Source organism: Centroberyx affinis, unplaced genomic scaffold, assembly GCF_046629955.1.
Source record: "Centroberyx affinis isolate AG114_WGS23_722 - 3 ecotype Tasmania unplaced genomic scaffold, CSIRO-AGI_Caff_v1 ptg002696l_1, whole genome shotgun sequence".
NCBI classification, from domain to species: Eukaryota; Metazoa; Chordata; class Actinopteri; order Beryciformes; family Berycidae; genus Centroberyx; species Centroberyx affinis.
Window position 1 is genome coordinate 128,589 of NW_027280874.1, and position 16,702 is coordinate 145,290.

Sequence of the window (16,702 nt, forward strand, 5' to 3'; positions counted from 1 at the left end):
TGAGAACAATATTGTTTCTCTTTTAGCCATTATTTAATACCTCTATTAAAAACATTAAAATTGTGTTGCATTTTCAGCTCAGTGGGCAGACAGTTCCATAGTTTTGCTCCTTTAACAGAGAAGACTGATTGTCCAAATGAGGTTTTGCGTATTGCAATGTGACAGTTACGTGATGACCATTCATGCCACACCTCTTCCCACGTCTCTCCTGTCATCTGTCCCTGGTTCTAGATGGGGAAACGGGTCTGGAGGTCCATCGGATCGACCGCCCGCCGAGCTTTTCCACGGAGCGCCGCCGGAGCCGGGCCGTCCTCTACCAGCTGTCCGGACACCTCCAGAAGCAGGACAAGACCAAGAGCAAGCTGAAGATCAACAATGTGAGATAACTTCTACGTTTGACTAATGCTTTCAAGACATGATACTGATTTTTGGATTGAAGCTGCTGATAGCTGATAACTGAATTTGACCATTTTCAGGTCAAACAAATTCCATAAAAATACAAGGATTCAGTGTTTTCCCCCAGAGTTTTATTTTCTTCAGAGTGGAAAAGCCTCTGAAACAGCATTTAGACCATCACGGGACACTAAAACTCTCCAAACCCAGACTGATGAAATGATTTTAGCGTTAGCCGCTCTTTAAGGCAGAGTGACCCACCACACCTATTCAATGGTAGGGGAACTCTGGGATACATTGCCTTTAAATGAATTAGTTTACAAAAAACATTACAGAAAAAAGTAAAGAAAAATTACTCCAGTCTTAACCAGGATCATCATTTCACCATCATCAACCTCATCATTGTAATGTCTTCCTTGTCTTGTCATCATCTTCACTGATGTCATCAACATCATCATCGTCATCATCACTGTCATCATCAGCATCAGCATCATCACAATCACAGCCATGACAGTATGTTGGCAGCGGAAGGAAAGACGCTCAGGAAAAGATTCACTTAAGGTTTGTGCAGGGGCGAGAGTGCTATATCACCAAAATGATCAAATCAGAAAGCCATGGGTGCTTTGTGCCTGTCATGGCCATGCACATGCAAATGTAATATAAACCTCATTATTTTGCCCACCTAATATTTATTTGTAAGCAATATTTATTTGTAAGCGAGGCCAAGCAAATCGAGATTGTGCCCAATTCACTATCACAATTCACAACACCAACTCCCCAAATGTATTTTATTTTTTTAAATTTATTGTAGTGCATATAAGATCTTTTGTTCGGAAGCTGAGAACGGCCGTGCTTGCAATTATTTTTTTAATGCCGTTATCTCAAGATCACAAGTTAATTATTTTGCTATCTCGAGATGACAAAGCTCGTTTTCTCAAGATAACGGGTTAATTTATCTGGTTATCTTGAGAAAACAAAAGGCTGATTTCTCGAGATAACAAGATAATTTATCACGAGAAAACGACTTTTGTTTTCTCGAGATCACGGGATAATTATGGAGAACTCGAAAATGAGTGTCTGGTTCATTTGATCACACCTGATTTCAGCCTTCAAGATCACTGTCATGACTGTCGGGGAGGATTCATAACTGCTAGTCTTCTCCTTAAATGAGGAGGACTGATCTGAATGTTATCTCTAACAGAAAGACACAATGCAATTTCTGCCTGTGTTAGACCTTGATTGAAGTACAGTCTGATGCATTGATCAATAATGGGTACTCCTTGATCTGACATTTTCAGCTTAAATCAGTTGCTACAGTTGTCAAGACGTCATCTATGCATGCTGGCATGGCACTCCTGATCTCTGATAAATATTATAAGTAATAAGAGGAAACGACATTTTGTTTCCTCGTGATAACGGGTTGATTATTTCGTTATCTCGAGATAACAAAGCTCGTTTTCTCAAGATAACGGCATTAAAAAAAAGAATTGCAAACACGGCCGTTCTCGGCTTCCGTACTTTTGAAAGGTGCCATCAAGACTTGGTACAGGTCTTGGTCCAACCTTTCAGAATGGCTGCTGTCACTGCTGTAAGACTCAGGAAATCCTCACCAGCAAGTCAGGAAGCAAGAGAGAGAGTTTTCCATCCAAGAAAGTCAGATCATAGAATGCTCCAATTATGAAGGAGCTTTATGACACTAAATGTGCCAGTGTTGGTGGATTAGTCTTACAGCAGAAGCAATTTGCTCTTGCAGTTGCTGATGAAAGGGCAATTTTGTTGCGCAGTGCTCTTTTTGAAGGCTTGTTTGCACCACAATTTGATTTGTATTAATTTTAACTTTAAACTACATGATCTGCTCAACACACAGGGACCTAGACAAATGTCTGGTTTCAATAGAGAAGATGTATTATTAGGTATAGTATAAAGTTAATTATTGTCACATACTGTATACTCATGTCATTACTTTGTCCATACAAAATATGAATGAATGTAGAGTATCACTCTGTCTTTAAAATCCAGATATTTTTTGTAAAAGAAGAATTAGTGTATGGACTAGGATTTGACTGATAAAGATTTTAACCTGTTAAGCCCTAGCCCTATCCCTAGGAAAAAACGCCTAAAATAATATACCCCAAATGAATCAGGAATAGCTCCTCAACCATAAGGCCTATATGCATATTTCTGGTCTCCTTTGATAGGTAAGAAGCTAAGGAATATTAATTCAGTGTAAGTAAACCTATATCTGTTACCATTCCAGAGTAAATGGAGATGCAATAAAGGAAAAAGTAAGATTTTCATCCTCGCCTAGTATATAATTCTAAATTTTAAGGCAATATCACCATTATAACCAAGATCCCATGGATAATAATGCAACTGAATGTCTTCTCATAGTCTTTGACTACAACTGTAACTGTAAATTTGATGGAAATACACCAAAATACAACATTTATGTACAATTCCTAAAAATATACTCAGGCGGTCTCCAGGTTTTGGTCAAGTTTACAATTTACATTATGCCTGTTTACTGGGAGTTTTACTTCAAAACACTACTCATTTCCATATAGCCATGTTACAAATAACATACATCTCCCAAAAACATTGAAATAGTAATAAACACAATGATTAGGAATCAATATTCATATATGTCTGAACAGATCCATGCTATTCAGGCAGATTAATAGAGAATGCAAGGGTCCTCAGTGCTGTGTGAGGTATCCCCAGTTTCGTCTGAGGCAGACAAAGAGAATGATATATGGCTCATTGGTGTCAGTGCTTCGATGCGGCCACCAGAGGGCGACGAAGAGCCACTGCACCCTCCATAGGGATTCAGTCTGGCTGGACTAAAATGGCTGGGGAATCCCCCCTGACGATCGCTTTAACTCCCGTTTGGTCCCAAGTTACGGCAGAAACGTAAGTAACTAAAATGTGCCGTTTTTGGCGAAAATAACATAAGCCTTAGTGAAATATTTTGGCAAGAACATAGATTTTTGTCAGTATGACTGTAAAATATGAAGTTTGACTGCTACTTTTCCCCGGAAATGGCGGACTGTGTCGTTCCATTTTCGTGGTGCGTTTACTGTCATTGGAAAGCTCGGAATTTCTAGTTTCCAGCGATACCAAGCATGTTATTGTAGACTGAAGAGAAAATTATCCCCGATCTTTTGATCACAACTTGCTCTTATATTTACGAAGTTTATATTTGTAAGACTTAATTGTTAAAATACTTAGTAATAAGACATAGTTTGGTCAACATACAGTTGGTTTACAGATTCTGAAAGCTGAAGACCCCATGTTTTCAAAACAGTATAACATTCATATCTTCTATTAATAGACCATCTTCTGTCGCGATTTTTCATAACTGGGGGGGTGGGGTGGACCCGGTACCGGGTCCGTCGGGCTAAACAGGTTCAATACCAATATTTTTGGAATGAAGCCACCGATAGCCAATATTTTGTGCTAATATTCAGTATCTTTAAATTTGAATACTTTCAAATTTGACCAAAACTTTCAGTTTGATTTCAAATTACAAATATTCAGTATTTCCTCCAGAAATGTTTTCTTAGCATGGTGGAAAAGACTTTAAACAGCATTTAAACCACAAGACACTAAAACTCTCCATTGAAAGGATGATGATGAGGATGATGATGATGGTGATTATGATGATGATGACAATGATAATGATAATGAAAGATAGAACTTTTCTGTGAAAGTCCTGGTGCATGACACATTGACAATGTTTGGCTTTATTATAAATCCATAGAGCGCAACCAAATGTGGTCTGACACACTATTAGACCTTCACAAACATTTATATATCTAACATTTAGGCATTAAAGAATTCCGCATCCCTTCCTGTTTGTTTTTGCTATGAACTTCTTTTGTGCATCACGGCCAAGTCACATCGCTGTGCATCACAGTTACAAGTATCAAGATTCTGTGATACAAAGATGATGCAGGCAGTTGAAATTCACTGTGTGCTTGGTGGAGAATGAGGCAACTTTGTAGGGAGAAATGAAAAAAATAGATGCTGTTGCAAGGGTGGCCTGATGATGGTGCTATGGAGCGTGACCAAATGTGGTCTGACACATTTCTGGGCCCATCCCAAAGTGAAATGCGGTTGCTCTAGCGTCTTGAAAGTTAGGCTCAGTCATTCTTTGTTTGGGTTTTTCTGCCACTCGAAGTGGAGAGAGACACAGAGTGGGAATATGGGCTCCGATTGGTCGATTGACTGCCAGTATGAGTCGCTCCCTTAAAAACTGCACCGATCTACAGTCTACCTATCTTTTGATAATGTTTTTGCATTCTCTGAATATCGCTCTAAAGCATGGGATAGGAGGAGAAAAGTAACATATGATAGATTTGCTGTTTTTCCATTTTGGGATATCTCCTGGAACGTTATTTGTGGGAGGTTTATGTTTATGTTTGGATGATGTTTATGTTTTTGTTTATGTTTATATTTATGTTTGGATGATATCTATGTATTGTGCTGTTAGATGATGATGGGTTAACATGCCGGAATGTTTGGTTTGTTGTTAGTTAATGTGTCTGAATAATTCCATGAGGGATGGGTCATGTAAATGACCAGACACGAACATAAAATATTCATTCATTCATTCATTCATTCATTCATTCACCAGGGTCCACTCCACAAGACAAAACACAAGTAGGGCTCCTGCAATATGTGATTTAGATTTTAATGGCAACATTTTTTGTGGTTACGCCACGCATAGCTGCTGAAATAAAGATTTTTGTTGTAAAATCTATAAGCAACATTGAGCATTCTTGAGCATTATCAGTATTAAGCGTATCAAATGTATATCCTTATTAAATAAATAAATGATTTCTCTTCATGCTGTTTCCTTTGTTGAAGAGTACCATACATACTACCAACCAGTGAGGCTAATTTAGACTGATGGCAGGCTTACTAATGATAACAAGGCTGCAGGAGAAAGAGAAAAGAGGCGCACATTCTCTCTCTGAGTTTCTTTATTGTTTCTGATATTCTTTTATCAGTTGTTTATTAATGTTTTTTCACCTACTTGTCTTGTTGTTGTGACGCATGTGACACACCACTGCCAGGTGCCCTTTTATGCCTCCGTGCCAGAGACAGCCGTGGCCGGAAGCATTATGTTTTCGGGTTGTCCGTCTGTCCGTACATACAGCACATCCGTACGTACGTGTACATCCATCCCATTCTCGTGAACGCGATATCTCAGGAACGCCTTGAAATTTGGCACAAACGTCCACTTGGACTCAAGGATGAACTGATTAAATTTTGGTGGTCAAAGGTCAAAGTCTCTATGACCTCACGTCCGTCCCATTCTCATGAACGCGATATCTCAGGAACGCCTGGAGGGAATTTCATTACATCTGGCACAAACGTCCACTTGGACTCAAGGATGAACTGATTAGAATTTGGTGGTCAAAGGTCAAAGGTCAAGGTCACTGTGACCTCACAAAAGACGTTTTTGGCCATAACTCAAGAATTCATACGCTAATTATGACAAAATTTCACACAAATGTCTAATAGGATAAAATTATGAAGTGATGACATTTTATATCCAAAAGTTCAAAGGTCAACTTCACTGTGACATCATAATGTTTTGCCTACCACTGTAGCTGAGAAAACGATCTTGGGTCATTCTACAAAAACGGTGCTGTCACTTTTGCAGACACCAAAATCCTTTAAGTTGACCTAATAATCACATTAATTATATATGTTCAATAAATAAAGACCTTGTCCTTGCAATGATAAAACAAAGTTTATTGGCGGAGGCATATAACCGCGAGGCGGTTATTTCTAGTTTTACTTTATTTTAGCGGCTAACTCCACTTATGGCACCTACATCAAGCCTGGCCACCCCAGTGTGAATAATAAGCATAGCCCCAGAAACTTTAGTGTGACTATGTCCTTCCCCTCTCTCAAACAGCCAACAACTGATTATTAATCTGTGATTGTGTGTGTGTGTATGTGTGTGTGTCTGTGTGTGTGTGTGTGTGTGTGTATGTGTGTTTGTGTCCATACACTACCCCACCCTGTCCTCTCCAGAGTGTTCTTGGAGCCAACGCTAACCCCGTCCCGGAGTACAAGGTGGCGGACATCCAGAAGTCCCGGTTCATCCTCCTTCACTACGGCACTTTCAAGGCCGGCTGGGATTGGCTGATCTTGCTGGCCACGTTCTATGTAGCAATCACCGTTCCCTATAACGTCTGCTTCACCGCTGTGGAGATACGAGAGGACGGTGGCTCAGCGGCACGTAACCCTCCAAGTGTCAGCGATATCCTGGTGGAGATACTGTTTATAATTGGTGAGGCTGGCTGCACATGCTTGTATGAAAAATAAATGCATGAATATGTAATGGAGTTGGAAAAGATGTAGCCCAAACAGCCTCAAGATGCTGCTGTGATTCATTTGTATCTTCGGTGTGAAGACTGCCAAAGTAAACCCTTTGAGGAAATCGTGAGCCCAACCCCAATTATAAAAAAAAAAAAAAAAAAAAAAAAAAAAAGATTATATCTGACCACAAGACCGGCCTGGCGCGGGCTGGAGGAATGGAGGGGAAATTCCTACCCGACCCGGCTCCGACCCATGTGCCGGGCTGGGCCAGTCTCACGTTTGGGCAGAGAATCAAACCTCTGTGCCAAGTGGAACTATTGCTATCATGAAATGACATTACATCAATAAGGAAACAAGGAAGTGTTTGAAATCCGATTGGCTATTGCTGGCCAATGACTGTGGAAAGTTCAGCCGTGGCCAGCTTTCACAGGCTGACAAGCTTGTTGACCATCCGCACATCCAGAGTTTCCCTGGTCACTCAGCTCTATAGGAAATGAATGGACTTCCAGTGACTTGTTGATCAAATTTTAAGGATGTATCACACCATTAGTCTGTGTATCACTTTTATCCGTAAATTTAATCTTGCCATGTTACAGGCACCACAGGGTTGATGGTGCCTGTGGTGCCTGTAACACAACAAAATAGATAGATTGTTTATTCATTGTCCTGAGAGGAAATTCTGTTTTCACAGTTGGCACAAGCCAGAACTATACAAAATCATGATACAATGACTCATACACCATACGACAACAAACAAAACACACTGACATCACAGAGAACATCAAGCTGTAGTTTGAACAGGACTCACAAGGGTGGGGGAAAGTTGTTGAGAGCGTGTATGGCTGAGGGGACAAAGCTTTTGCTGAAGCGGGCCTTCCTGCACACAGGTGTCCCGTATCTGCGACCAGAGGGGAGGAGAGTAAAGTGACAATAGAGTGGGGTGTTCTGGGTCATGTGCAATTATGTGTGCTTTACGTGTTGTGGCTGTTGAAATGAGGTCAGATAGATTGGGAGTCGGAAGAGTAATTTTCTTTGTTGCTGTGTGTGTGTGATCATCGATGGTGCCATAGAAGGACTGGCTCAATGATGCTATGGAGGAGGAGGTGGGGTTGTTCAGACAGGTTTGTGAACCACTGAGAGTCTCTGTTGACAGTGTTTATGAATGTCTGTGGTGTGTTGGCTGAAAATGAGTCTGTCAAGTGTAATACCTAGGTATTTATTAGGTATACCTCAACTACCTCTACTGTCTCACCATGAATAATGGTTGGAGTGGGGGCGAGATCGGGCGTTATGGGGGGGCTGATGAGCAGTTCTTTGGTTTTGGAGACATTTATCTGGAGGAACATATTGTTACACCATCTGGTGAAGTGAATTATGGACTGTTGGTAGGCAGAGAGAGTTATTGTCTTTGAGGAGTGCAAGGATGGCTGTGTCATCTGCATATTTGCAGTACATAGTAGAGCTCTGACAGTCATTTTTTATAAAGGGTGTAAAGGACTGGGCTGAGCATACAGCCCTGAGGCGCACCAGTATTGATGATGATAACGGGTGACAGTGTGTTGCCATCCCTTACTGCTTGAGGTCTATTGCTGAGGAAGTTATGAATTCAGTGAATGGGTGGAGATGGAACTTTAAGGCACTGGATTTTCTTGATCATCTGATGCTGAGGACAGTATGAGGTAAGGGAGAGGGCTTCCAATTTTGCCTAGTTAACCTTATATCCTGAAATTTTAGAACAAGAGTTAATCAGATTGAAAAGAGAGCGATCTGGCTCAGAAACAGAGCAGAATATCATCAGCATATAGCATTAATGTATGTGCATTTTGGTTTACCTTTATTCCTGGAAAGGCAGGATGTCTGCATATGGCCTCCGCTAATGGTTCTAGGGTTATAGCAAATAGTACCTGGGACAGGGGACACCCCTGCCTTGTGCCTCAGGCAAGGTTAAAGGGGGTGGAGACCAAACTATTAGTGACAACTTGGGTGAGTATATACCAGTCTTACCCATATAGATTTAGGAGAAGCAGCACAAGCTCTTCAGCATAGGTCTTATAAAATTTGATTGTGAAACCGCCAGGGCCCAGGGCTTTTCCAGAGGGTAGGCACCTAATAACATTATTTCCTCTGTAGTGAGTGGTAGGTCAAGTGTAGGAGGGTGTGTTTTTCCCACGACGCAGCAGAGGGCATCACGCAGCAAATTCAGGTCATGCACTCAGTCAGTCAGTCACTCAGGTAGCGCTTAGTGAGATGTCACTTCATGAGATGTCGCTTTGTGAGATGGCCTCTAGAGGGCATCTTTGACCAAGAGATGGCCTCTCGCCTATGGGTTATTGCTCTCGTCATGAGCATCGGGCTTCCGGGGCTTTAGCCGGAAATGTTTTTTGACTGGCCCTGAATGAAATCTCTTGGCAGAGGAAACAAACCTAGGCGATATCCAGGGGGTCATTGGTCCAGAACGCACCAGTACGCCATTCCGGGAGTTTGACGACGTAACGCGCTATCCGATTCTGAAAAAAAAAAATAAAGAGCAGTACCTGTTTTAGGAGCTTAAACTACTGGCTTGGTTCGTTTTATGACCAAAATGTTCCGGCTGGCCGGTGTTTGGACCTTCGGGCCATTCACAGTGCTTAAAAACGGAAAACTCCACTCAACCGGGATGCCGCGCCACATTAAACAAACACACAATCAAATGACACAGATGGTTTAATCTGAGCTGCAGAGCTGACAAGTTGTGATGTGATAATGTTGAGAAAGAAGAAAGACATTCTTTCCTATTTTCACCCCAATGTGAGTGATAAAACAATGTGTTCAAGTGAATTTAACTTGTTTCTATGAAGTAGCACCGTTATGAGCGAAGCTATGCTACTGTATTTCTGCCTCTCCCACCATACTGACATTCCAAAACAGCCCAATGGACAGAAATCTGTCCATCAGCTCAGTGTGGCCGCAGCTAGTGGCCAACACGCGCCATGGGCCTGTACAGGATCTATACTTGTTTTTTCTTGTCTCCGTCTTTGGTGCGAAGTGATTATTGCTGTGGTGTTTCTGCGCTGCACTTTCCTGCACTTGTCAATCGAACAGTGTGACGTCTTCTTCCTTGGATTTTCTGTTGATGCAGTTTGAGTTTCTGTAGGTGGCGCTCTTTTCTTTGTCTGTTCAGCCATGGTAGCTATCGCTGCTCATGCAACACGGTCTCACGGCAGCTCGTGAAATAGTCACGAAAATGTTATCTATTGATTTGTGTACATGGACACGATTTTGCCATTTTTTCGTGAAATGAACACAACCTAAAAAACGTGCCTCCACCACGACCTGAATTACGTTCCTCCACCACAAATTTGAAAACGTAAGTTTTGGCAAATAAAACTACTTGTGTTACGGTTATGGTTAGGAAACTAAAACAACTTGGTTAAGGTTAGAGAAATGGTTTGGTCCTGGTTAAATAAGAAAAATGTTCGTTAAAAAGTTAAATGTGACTTACGGTTGAAATGTACTTTGAACACACTGGGAATCGAACCCCAGTTGTTAGCATCAAAGGCAAATCTATACACCCATCTGCCACCCCAACCACAATGCCTGGCCACCGTTTTATTTCAATGTCACACTACTTCCTGAGTCCCAACTGACAGAAAAAAAAACGTGTTGCAGGCACGAGAGATACTTCCAAATACATTAGTTTGAAAGTCGTGCTGAGTGTCATGAAAAAAATGGAAAAATCGTGTCCATGTACACGAATCAAGAGATTAAATTTCGTGACTATTTCACGAACTGCCGTGAGACCGGGTTGGCTCATGCTAACTACCCAGTTCTTCTTCTATTCATGAGCTGGCTATAGGTTGAATCACAATTGTGTCAAATCAATCAGTGATAGAGAGTAGCAAAATGGACATGTATTTATATGAAAATGTATGAGGTATGTTACTTACATGTAGTATGGAGACACATTACATTTACACTTTGTCGTTAATGTTTACATTTACACCTGGATTTAATGCGTTTTTGCTCTATCCAAACCTAGTTCAATACCCAGGACGGTAATCCCAGGCATAAATAGGGTCAATTAGACTTTAACAATTCATCTGTTAGCACAATATTTATTTATTTGTTCCACTCATGGTAATGCACAGCTCCAGAAAAGAAAAAAAAAAGCAATTCACAATCAAAACACAACTCAATTTACACATTCCATGACTGAAAAGGAGCAGGGAGAAGAAAATCTTATTTTGCCTGCCCCTTACTCAAAACATAAATAAACAATAGAAATAGATGCTCTGTCAATTACAACAACCAATACCTACTTACTTACTGTAACATGAGAAATAAAATAGAATCAAAAGCCATACACAATAATTCACCATCAACTAAGGAAACCCATTACCTGACAACTTCATACAGTCTAATTATATGATATTTATACAACCCTTTAAATCATTGTGTAGAGCAGTGATTCTCAACCTTTTTCATATCAAGGACCCTAATTTAGTCAACATTAGGGCCACAGACCCCCAATTGATGAGATTTTGTCTCTCTGACCCAAATCTGAGAATATTTGTATGTTAGATATGATTTTGTCCAGAATTCCACGACTATCTGTATTGTAGGTAGAGAGATAACAGTGAAACTATGACCACAATACTCATTCTTCTACATTTTTAATTGTGTTAACTTCTTATAAATGAAATAATGGTGACTTTTAAAAATTCATCAATATGCTGGGGACCCTCTCAAGGACCCCTGGTGGTCCCCGGACCCCCCGTTGAGAGCCACTGCTGTAGAGAATTCCACAATATTACACCATGCACGCCTCCACAGATAATGGACAAACTCCTAACTAATGTGGTTACAAATATTGCGGTGATATATTGATGTTGCCTGATGTTCTCTAATGTTGTGTGTTTGCGTGCCAGACATCGTGTTGAACTTCCGAACCACCTATGTGAGCACATCTGGCCAGGTTGTGTACGACGCTCGCTCCATCTGCATTCACTACGTCACATCGTGGCTGTTTGTGGATCTGATCGCTGCCTTGCCCTTTGACCTGCTCTACGCCTTCAATATCAGTGTGGTGAGTCTGATACCCACACACACACACACACACACACACACACACACACACACACACACACACACACAGAGATACAGCAGAAGCAGTGCCTCCTCCACATTGCATGACTACTAATAATGCTATATTATAAGTTATAAAGGCATGGGATTTTGAGCTTTGGTATATCCTGTTTTTGTATTCTTCTTCCTGTTTTTCACTTTTTTTTTTTTTTTTGCCTTTTGTATTGGCTTTATTTATAAAAACTGTAAATGGAGTGTATAATACTTTATTATGTTCTCTTTTTTATGTAACTTTATACGTTTTATTTATGTGTAAGCTTATATGACTATACCTGCATTTGTGTATATCAGTTAGACTTTCTCTACCTTTTTTCTTCATAACTGGGCTGTGATCTCCATTCTCTCTAGTTAATATACTTTGTTTTACATTTGTCATGTTTACAGTGTTTTTCTTCTCTTTTCTGATGTCTCTACATGTTTTTTTTCTGTCATTTCTGTGTGTTTTGTGTTGTATTGTTATTTTTGTTAAGTAAATAATAAAAAAAGCTAGGCTATATTATTTGATACTTGCACACACACACACACACACACACACGCACACACACACACAGACACCCTGTTTGTTTATGGATGTTTGTTGAACACACATACATACTGTACACACACTTATACGCACATTCCCACACAGACATATCTCTGTACTGGTCTACCAGTGGTTCTGGGCACTGTTAGTGTAAGACGCATTGAGCAGTCAGAAACGTGTGTGTGTGCATACACAGTGTAATTTGCATGTGTGTATGTGTGCCTCTATGTGTAAATGTGTAGTATTTGCATATTTATGGGCGCGGGTAAGTGCATGAATTGTGCATGTTTGTCTTTGTTTGCATCTTCGTGTGTTTTTGTGTGCAATTTATGTGTGTGTCTTTGTACGTTTGTGTGTGTGTGTGTGTGTGTGTGTGTGTGTGTGTCTGATGTATGGAGGCTCCCTGGGCCCTGCCAGTGGTAATAGACGTCAGTCTTTTATCGATAGTACTCTCCCGCTGTTCGCCTCTCGCTCTCCCATTGATTTAATAAGACCGTGAAAACAGCCTGCAACCGTACAGAAGAGCCCGAGGCAGCAATCCACCACACACACACACACACACACACACACACAGTCTGTTATGTTACAAAGAACTGGCTAAGGAAACCAAAAGATAGTGAAAAGTAATGTTTTTATTGGAAAAAAGTCAAATCAACCAGGAAAATATGTAACTTTTTGCCAGCATTTTCTTGAAAAGGAGACATAATTGTATCTCAACGTGGCCACCATTACTGACATGGTTTACGATATTTCTCAAAATAATACTGATTAGAAAGTTGTTGTCCCAGCAGTACAGAATAATCAGACATGCCTTCCTCCACTTCCCTCTTCCTATTTGGTGTATTGGTTATTGGTATACTGTGAGACCAACATCCAATAAAGGTCACTAATATTTAGGTTGATAGATGAGTACATTGTGATGCCATCCTCTCATATAAGTCAATGGTAATTAGGATGAGAGATAGGTAGACTGTGATCCCACCCTCTGATATAAATCAAAGGTAATTAGGGTGATAGATGGACTAAGCCCCATTGGGATGGGATTATAAATATTAGCCATGCTCCTCTTTTATTTTACTCACTAATTTTGATGTTTTTTAACCAATGGAAAATTACAGATGAAAGCAGGTAGTTTGGTTGGATCCAGGATGCAAAGCCTGCTAGTTCTTTAATAGATAGTCATTGGATTTTTATGCTAAAAAAGGTATGGACTAAGTGTCACTTCCACAAATCCACAAATTCAATCCTGGTTAGCCTACAGATCGAAAATTTCCCTGTAGCTGTCATTACTATTGTCCATTATAGCAGCTCATAGGATCTAGCTGGTCCCGGACTTCTAGTTATTGTCTTCCAGTAAGGAGTGTATGGTGTAGGTAGGTTCATACCAGTTAAATTATCTTCAAACGCTTTCATGTTGGCCAGTCTTCACTTTCACAGACATAAATGAAATTCCTTGGTGATCAGTAAGTGACACGACTGGTGTCCAAATTATCTTCAAATGAGCTGAAACCTTGATTCATCAGACCACCTACTGGGTAGGTGTAAGTCATTTTTACCTCAGGAATTTTATCCTGTTTGGAATGGACATGCCAGTGATTTTCTTTGGTTGCCCTGGTAAAAAGTCTGGCTGAAGTACATATTGCATCTAGACATTGGATGTCTGCATCTAGACTCTGATGTCCTGGGGTAATTTTAATCCTGTCTGAATTACAAGGTTCTAATAATCAGTAGTGGGGCGTTACAATACTATGGAGCCAATTGAAGTTTTGCCTGTTTTGCTGTACTATGGGTGCCGTTGTGTGACGGGTCTTTGGATTGGCAAATCTCAAAATGTGCCTCAAAGAATCCAAACATCAAAAGTTACCTGGGGTGTGGAGGTTGAAAAGTAGCGGGGACATCTAAAGGTAGCACACCAACTATTGCCTTTGCATCCTTATTAGCATGTAGAAGAATATTGTTGGAGTGGAAGTCAGCATTTGCCCCCAAAGCATCTCTATGGCTCAAGGACCTCATGATGTTCTTAAACCTGGAGAAAATTAAGTACAACCTGAGGGGGTCATCTGGAAAATTTGAATCTGTTTGGGGCCCTATGATTAATTACATAGTTAAATTAAAGACACTACAGGACAAATGAAGCACTCACCATTGATGCACACTCTGGCAATACATGTCAATACATTTCAAATCATTTACAGTGTTGTTGTTTTGCATGTTGTTTTGTTTTATCATCATTGACTTCACCACTATGTTAAGAAGGAAGGGTTGGTTTTTGTTTTTTTAAATTTTTTATTATTATTATTATTTATTCTTTTTTATTGTATCCGTAGAAATTCTATGCGGGACCAGGGGTGGGGGGAAAAATGTAAAAAAAAAATGAGTCCTTAATGTACATTGTATTTCATTGTTTCACTGTTACATGAATAAATACATTCATGAAAAAAAAAGGTAGCACACCAACTAGGCAGGGTCTGAAACAGGGTCTTTTTAACTTCGCACTGGCCCTGCTCAATTCTCTATGTGCATGGGTAAAACCAAATGACTCACCTCCCCTGGTAGTACGAATTTGTTCCAGACAGGATTAAACTTGACAAATAACTCAAGTAATAATTCAGGTAATTAGAATTACCTACCTACCCTGGAGGAACTAATCCCAATGCGGCTACACTTTTTTTTTTATACCTAGTGTAAGATGTGTGGATGGAGTCATTCCTATGTTCCCAGGGTCCTATGTTCCCCAGATTTAGGGTTAAGGTTAGGGTTAGAGACCTTCAAAATCAAATAAAATGATAACCATGGTTTTGTTGCCTTTATATAGCTGTTTTGAAGCCTTGTTCCAATAAAAAAACTGGATATTATGAAATATTTTAACTTGAAACTGGTCAAATTTGACCCGAACACAATACGAGGGTTAATGTGTGTTAACAGAATATTGAACTGGGGAACATAGGACCCTGGGAACATAGGACCTTGGGAACATAGGACCATGGGAACTTAGGACCCTGGGAACATAGGAACTTGGGAACATAGGACCCTGGGAACATAGATACGCTCCCATGTGGATACCCTCAACTTCACAACTCCTCTCTTCTCCAGAACTTTGGGGTTCACCTGCTGAAGACGGTGCGCCTCCTGCGCCTTCTGCGCCTCCTCCAGAAGCTGGACCGGTACTCCCAGTACAGTGCCGTGGTCCTCACCCTGCTCATGTCCACCTTCGCCCTGCTGGCCCACTGGATGGCCTGTGTCTGGTACTTCATCGGCCGCAGCGAGATCGAAAGCAACAGCCCCAGCTCCTGGGATATAGGTGTGTGTATGTGGTGGCTGTGTGTGCATGTTGTGATATATACAAAATGCTATGTATCCAAATTGGGAAAAAAAATATTACATTCATCATTCAAAAACTATATAATCCAAGGATCCAATCTATAAATGTGTTTTCATTTCCTCAACCAAGAAAATCTATATTTCATTTTGTGATAGCAATCGTTTTGCAAGAGTAGGTCTCATATTTTCAAATGGTGAACATCTCATTTCTTGTTATGAGATTTCTATATTAGAAAATGAATGTCAAAGATCCTCTACGTGACTTTCATTGCTCATTCTTTCTAAGATACAGTGATGGCGACAATTTTTTACAGATTTTTAGTCAGCAGGATATACTGCCCTCTCATTCTCAACCACCCCAACCACCCTATATCCATCACAACTATATACTGTAAAGCAGTGATTCTCACCCTTTTTCATATCAAGGACTCTAATTTTGCACACATTAGAGCCACGGACCCCCATTTCATTTCCAAATCAGACCCAAATCTGAGAATATTTTTATTGTTAGATATGATTTTGTCCAGAATTCCATGACTATCTGTATTGTAGAAAGAGAGATAACAGTGAAACTATGATCAAAACAGTAATTCTTGTACATTCTCAAGTTTAATAATTTATCAATTTGCTGGGGACCCCCTGGAACGCCCTCAAGGACCCCTGGTGGTCCCCGGACCCCACGTTGAGAACCACTGCTGTAAAGTATGTATTCCCCACGTGTCCCTCCCCTCCATCCATACAGTAACTATATAATCAGATCTAGATCTATTCTTTTCCCAGTTTATTCCATGGATTAGGTTCATAAAAGCAATAAAAGATCTTTAAGAATGCCAGATTACCTGAGAGACCGGGTAGGTTCATAAATGAAACAAAGCCTGCGAAGCTAGTTCATGCAGACAACTTGAGTCATGCTGCAAGACATGTGATACACACACTACTGATTGCAACCCATATCAAGTGCCTCCCTTGCAATAAGGTGGTCTATTTAAGCTCCAAATGCACTTG

The 16,702-nt window shown here is 40.5% G+C and overlaps 1 protein-coding gene across 1 annotated transcript in view; it reads left to right on the forward strand.

Moving 5' to 3' along the window:
• Positions 1–16,702, forward strand: part of LOC139657511 (voltage-gated delayed rectifier potassium channel KCNH8-like) — a 77,142-nt gene that overhangs the window by 21,605 nt on the left and 38,835 nt on the right. Inside the window, exons 4-7 of the mRNA XM_071535388.1 lie at positions 232–377; positions 6,442–6,700; positions 11,637–11,794; positions 15,470–15,677. Coding sequence (XP_071391489.1) covers positions 232–377; positions 6,442–6,700; positions 11,637–11,794; positions 15,470–15,677 — 771 coding nt within the window. The remainder of the gene's footprint in view (positions 1–231; positions 378–6,441; positions 6,701–11,636; positions 11,795–15,469; positions 15,678–16,702) is intronic.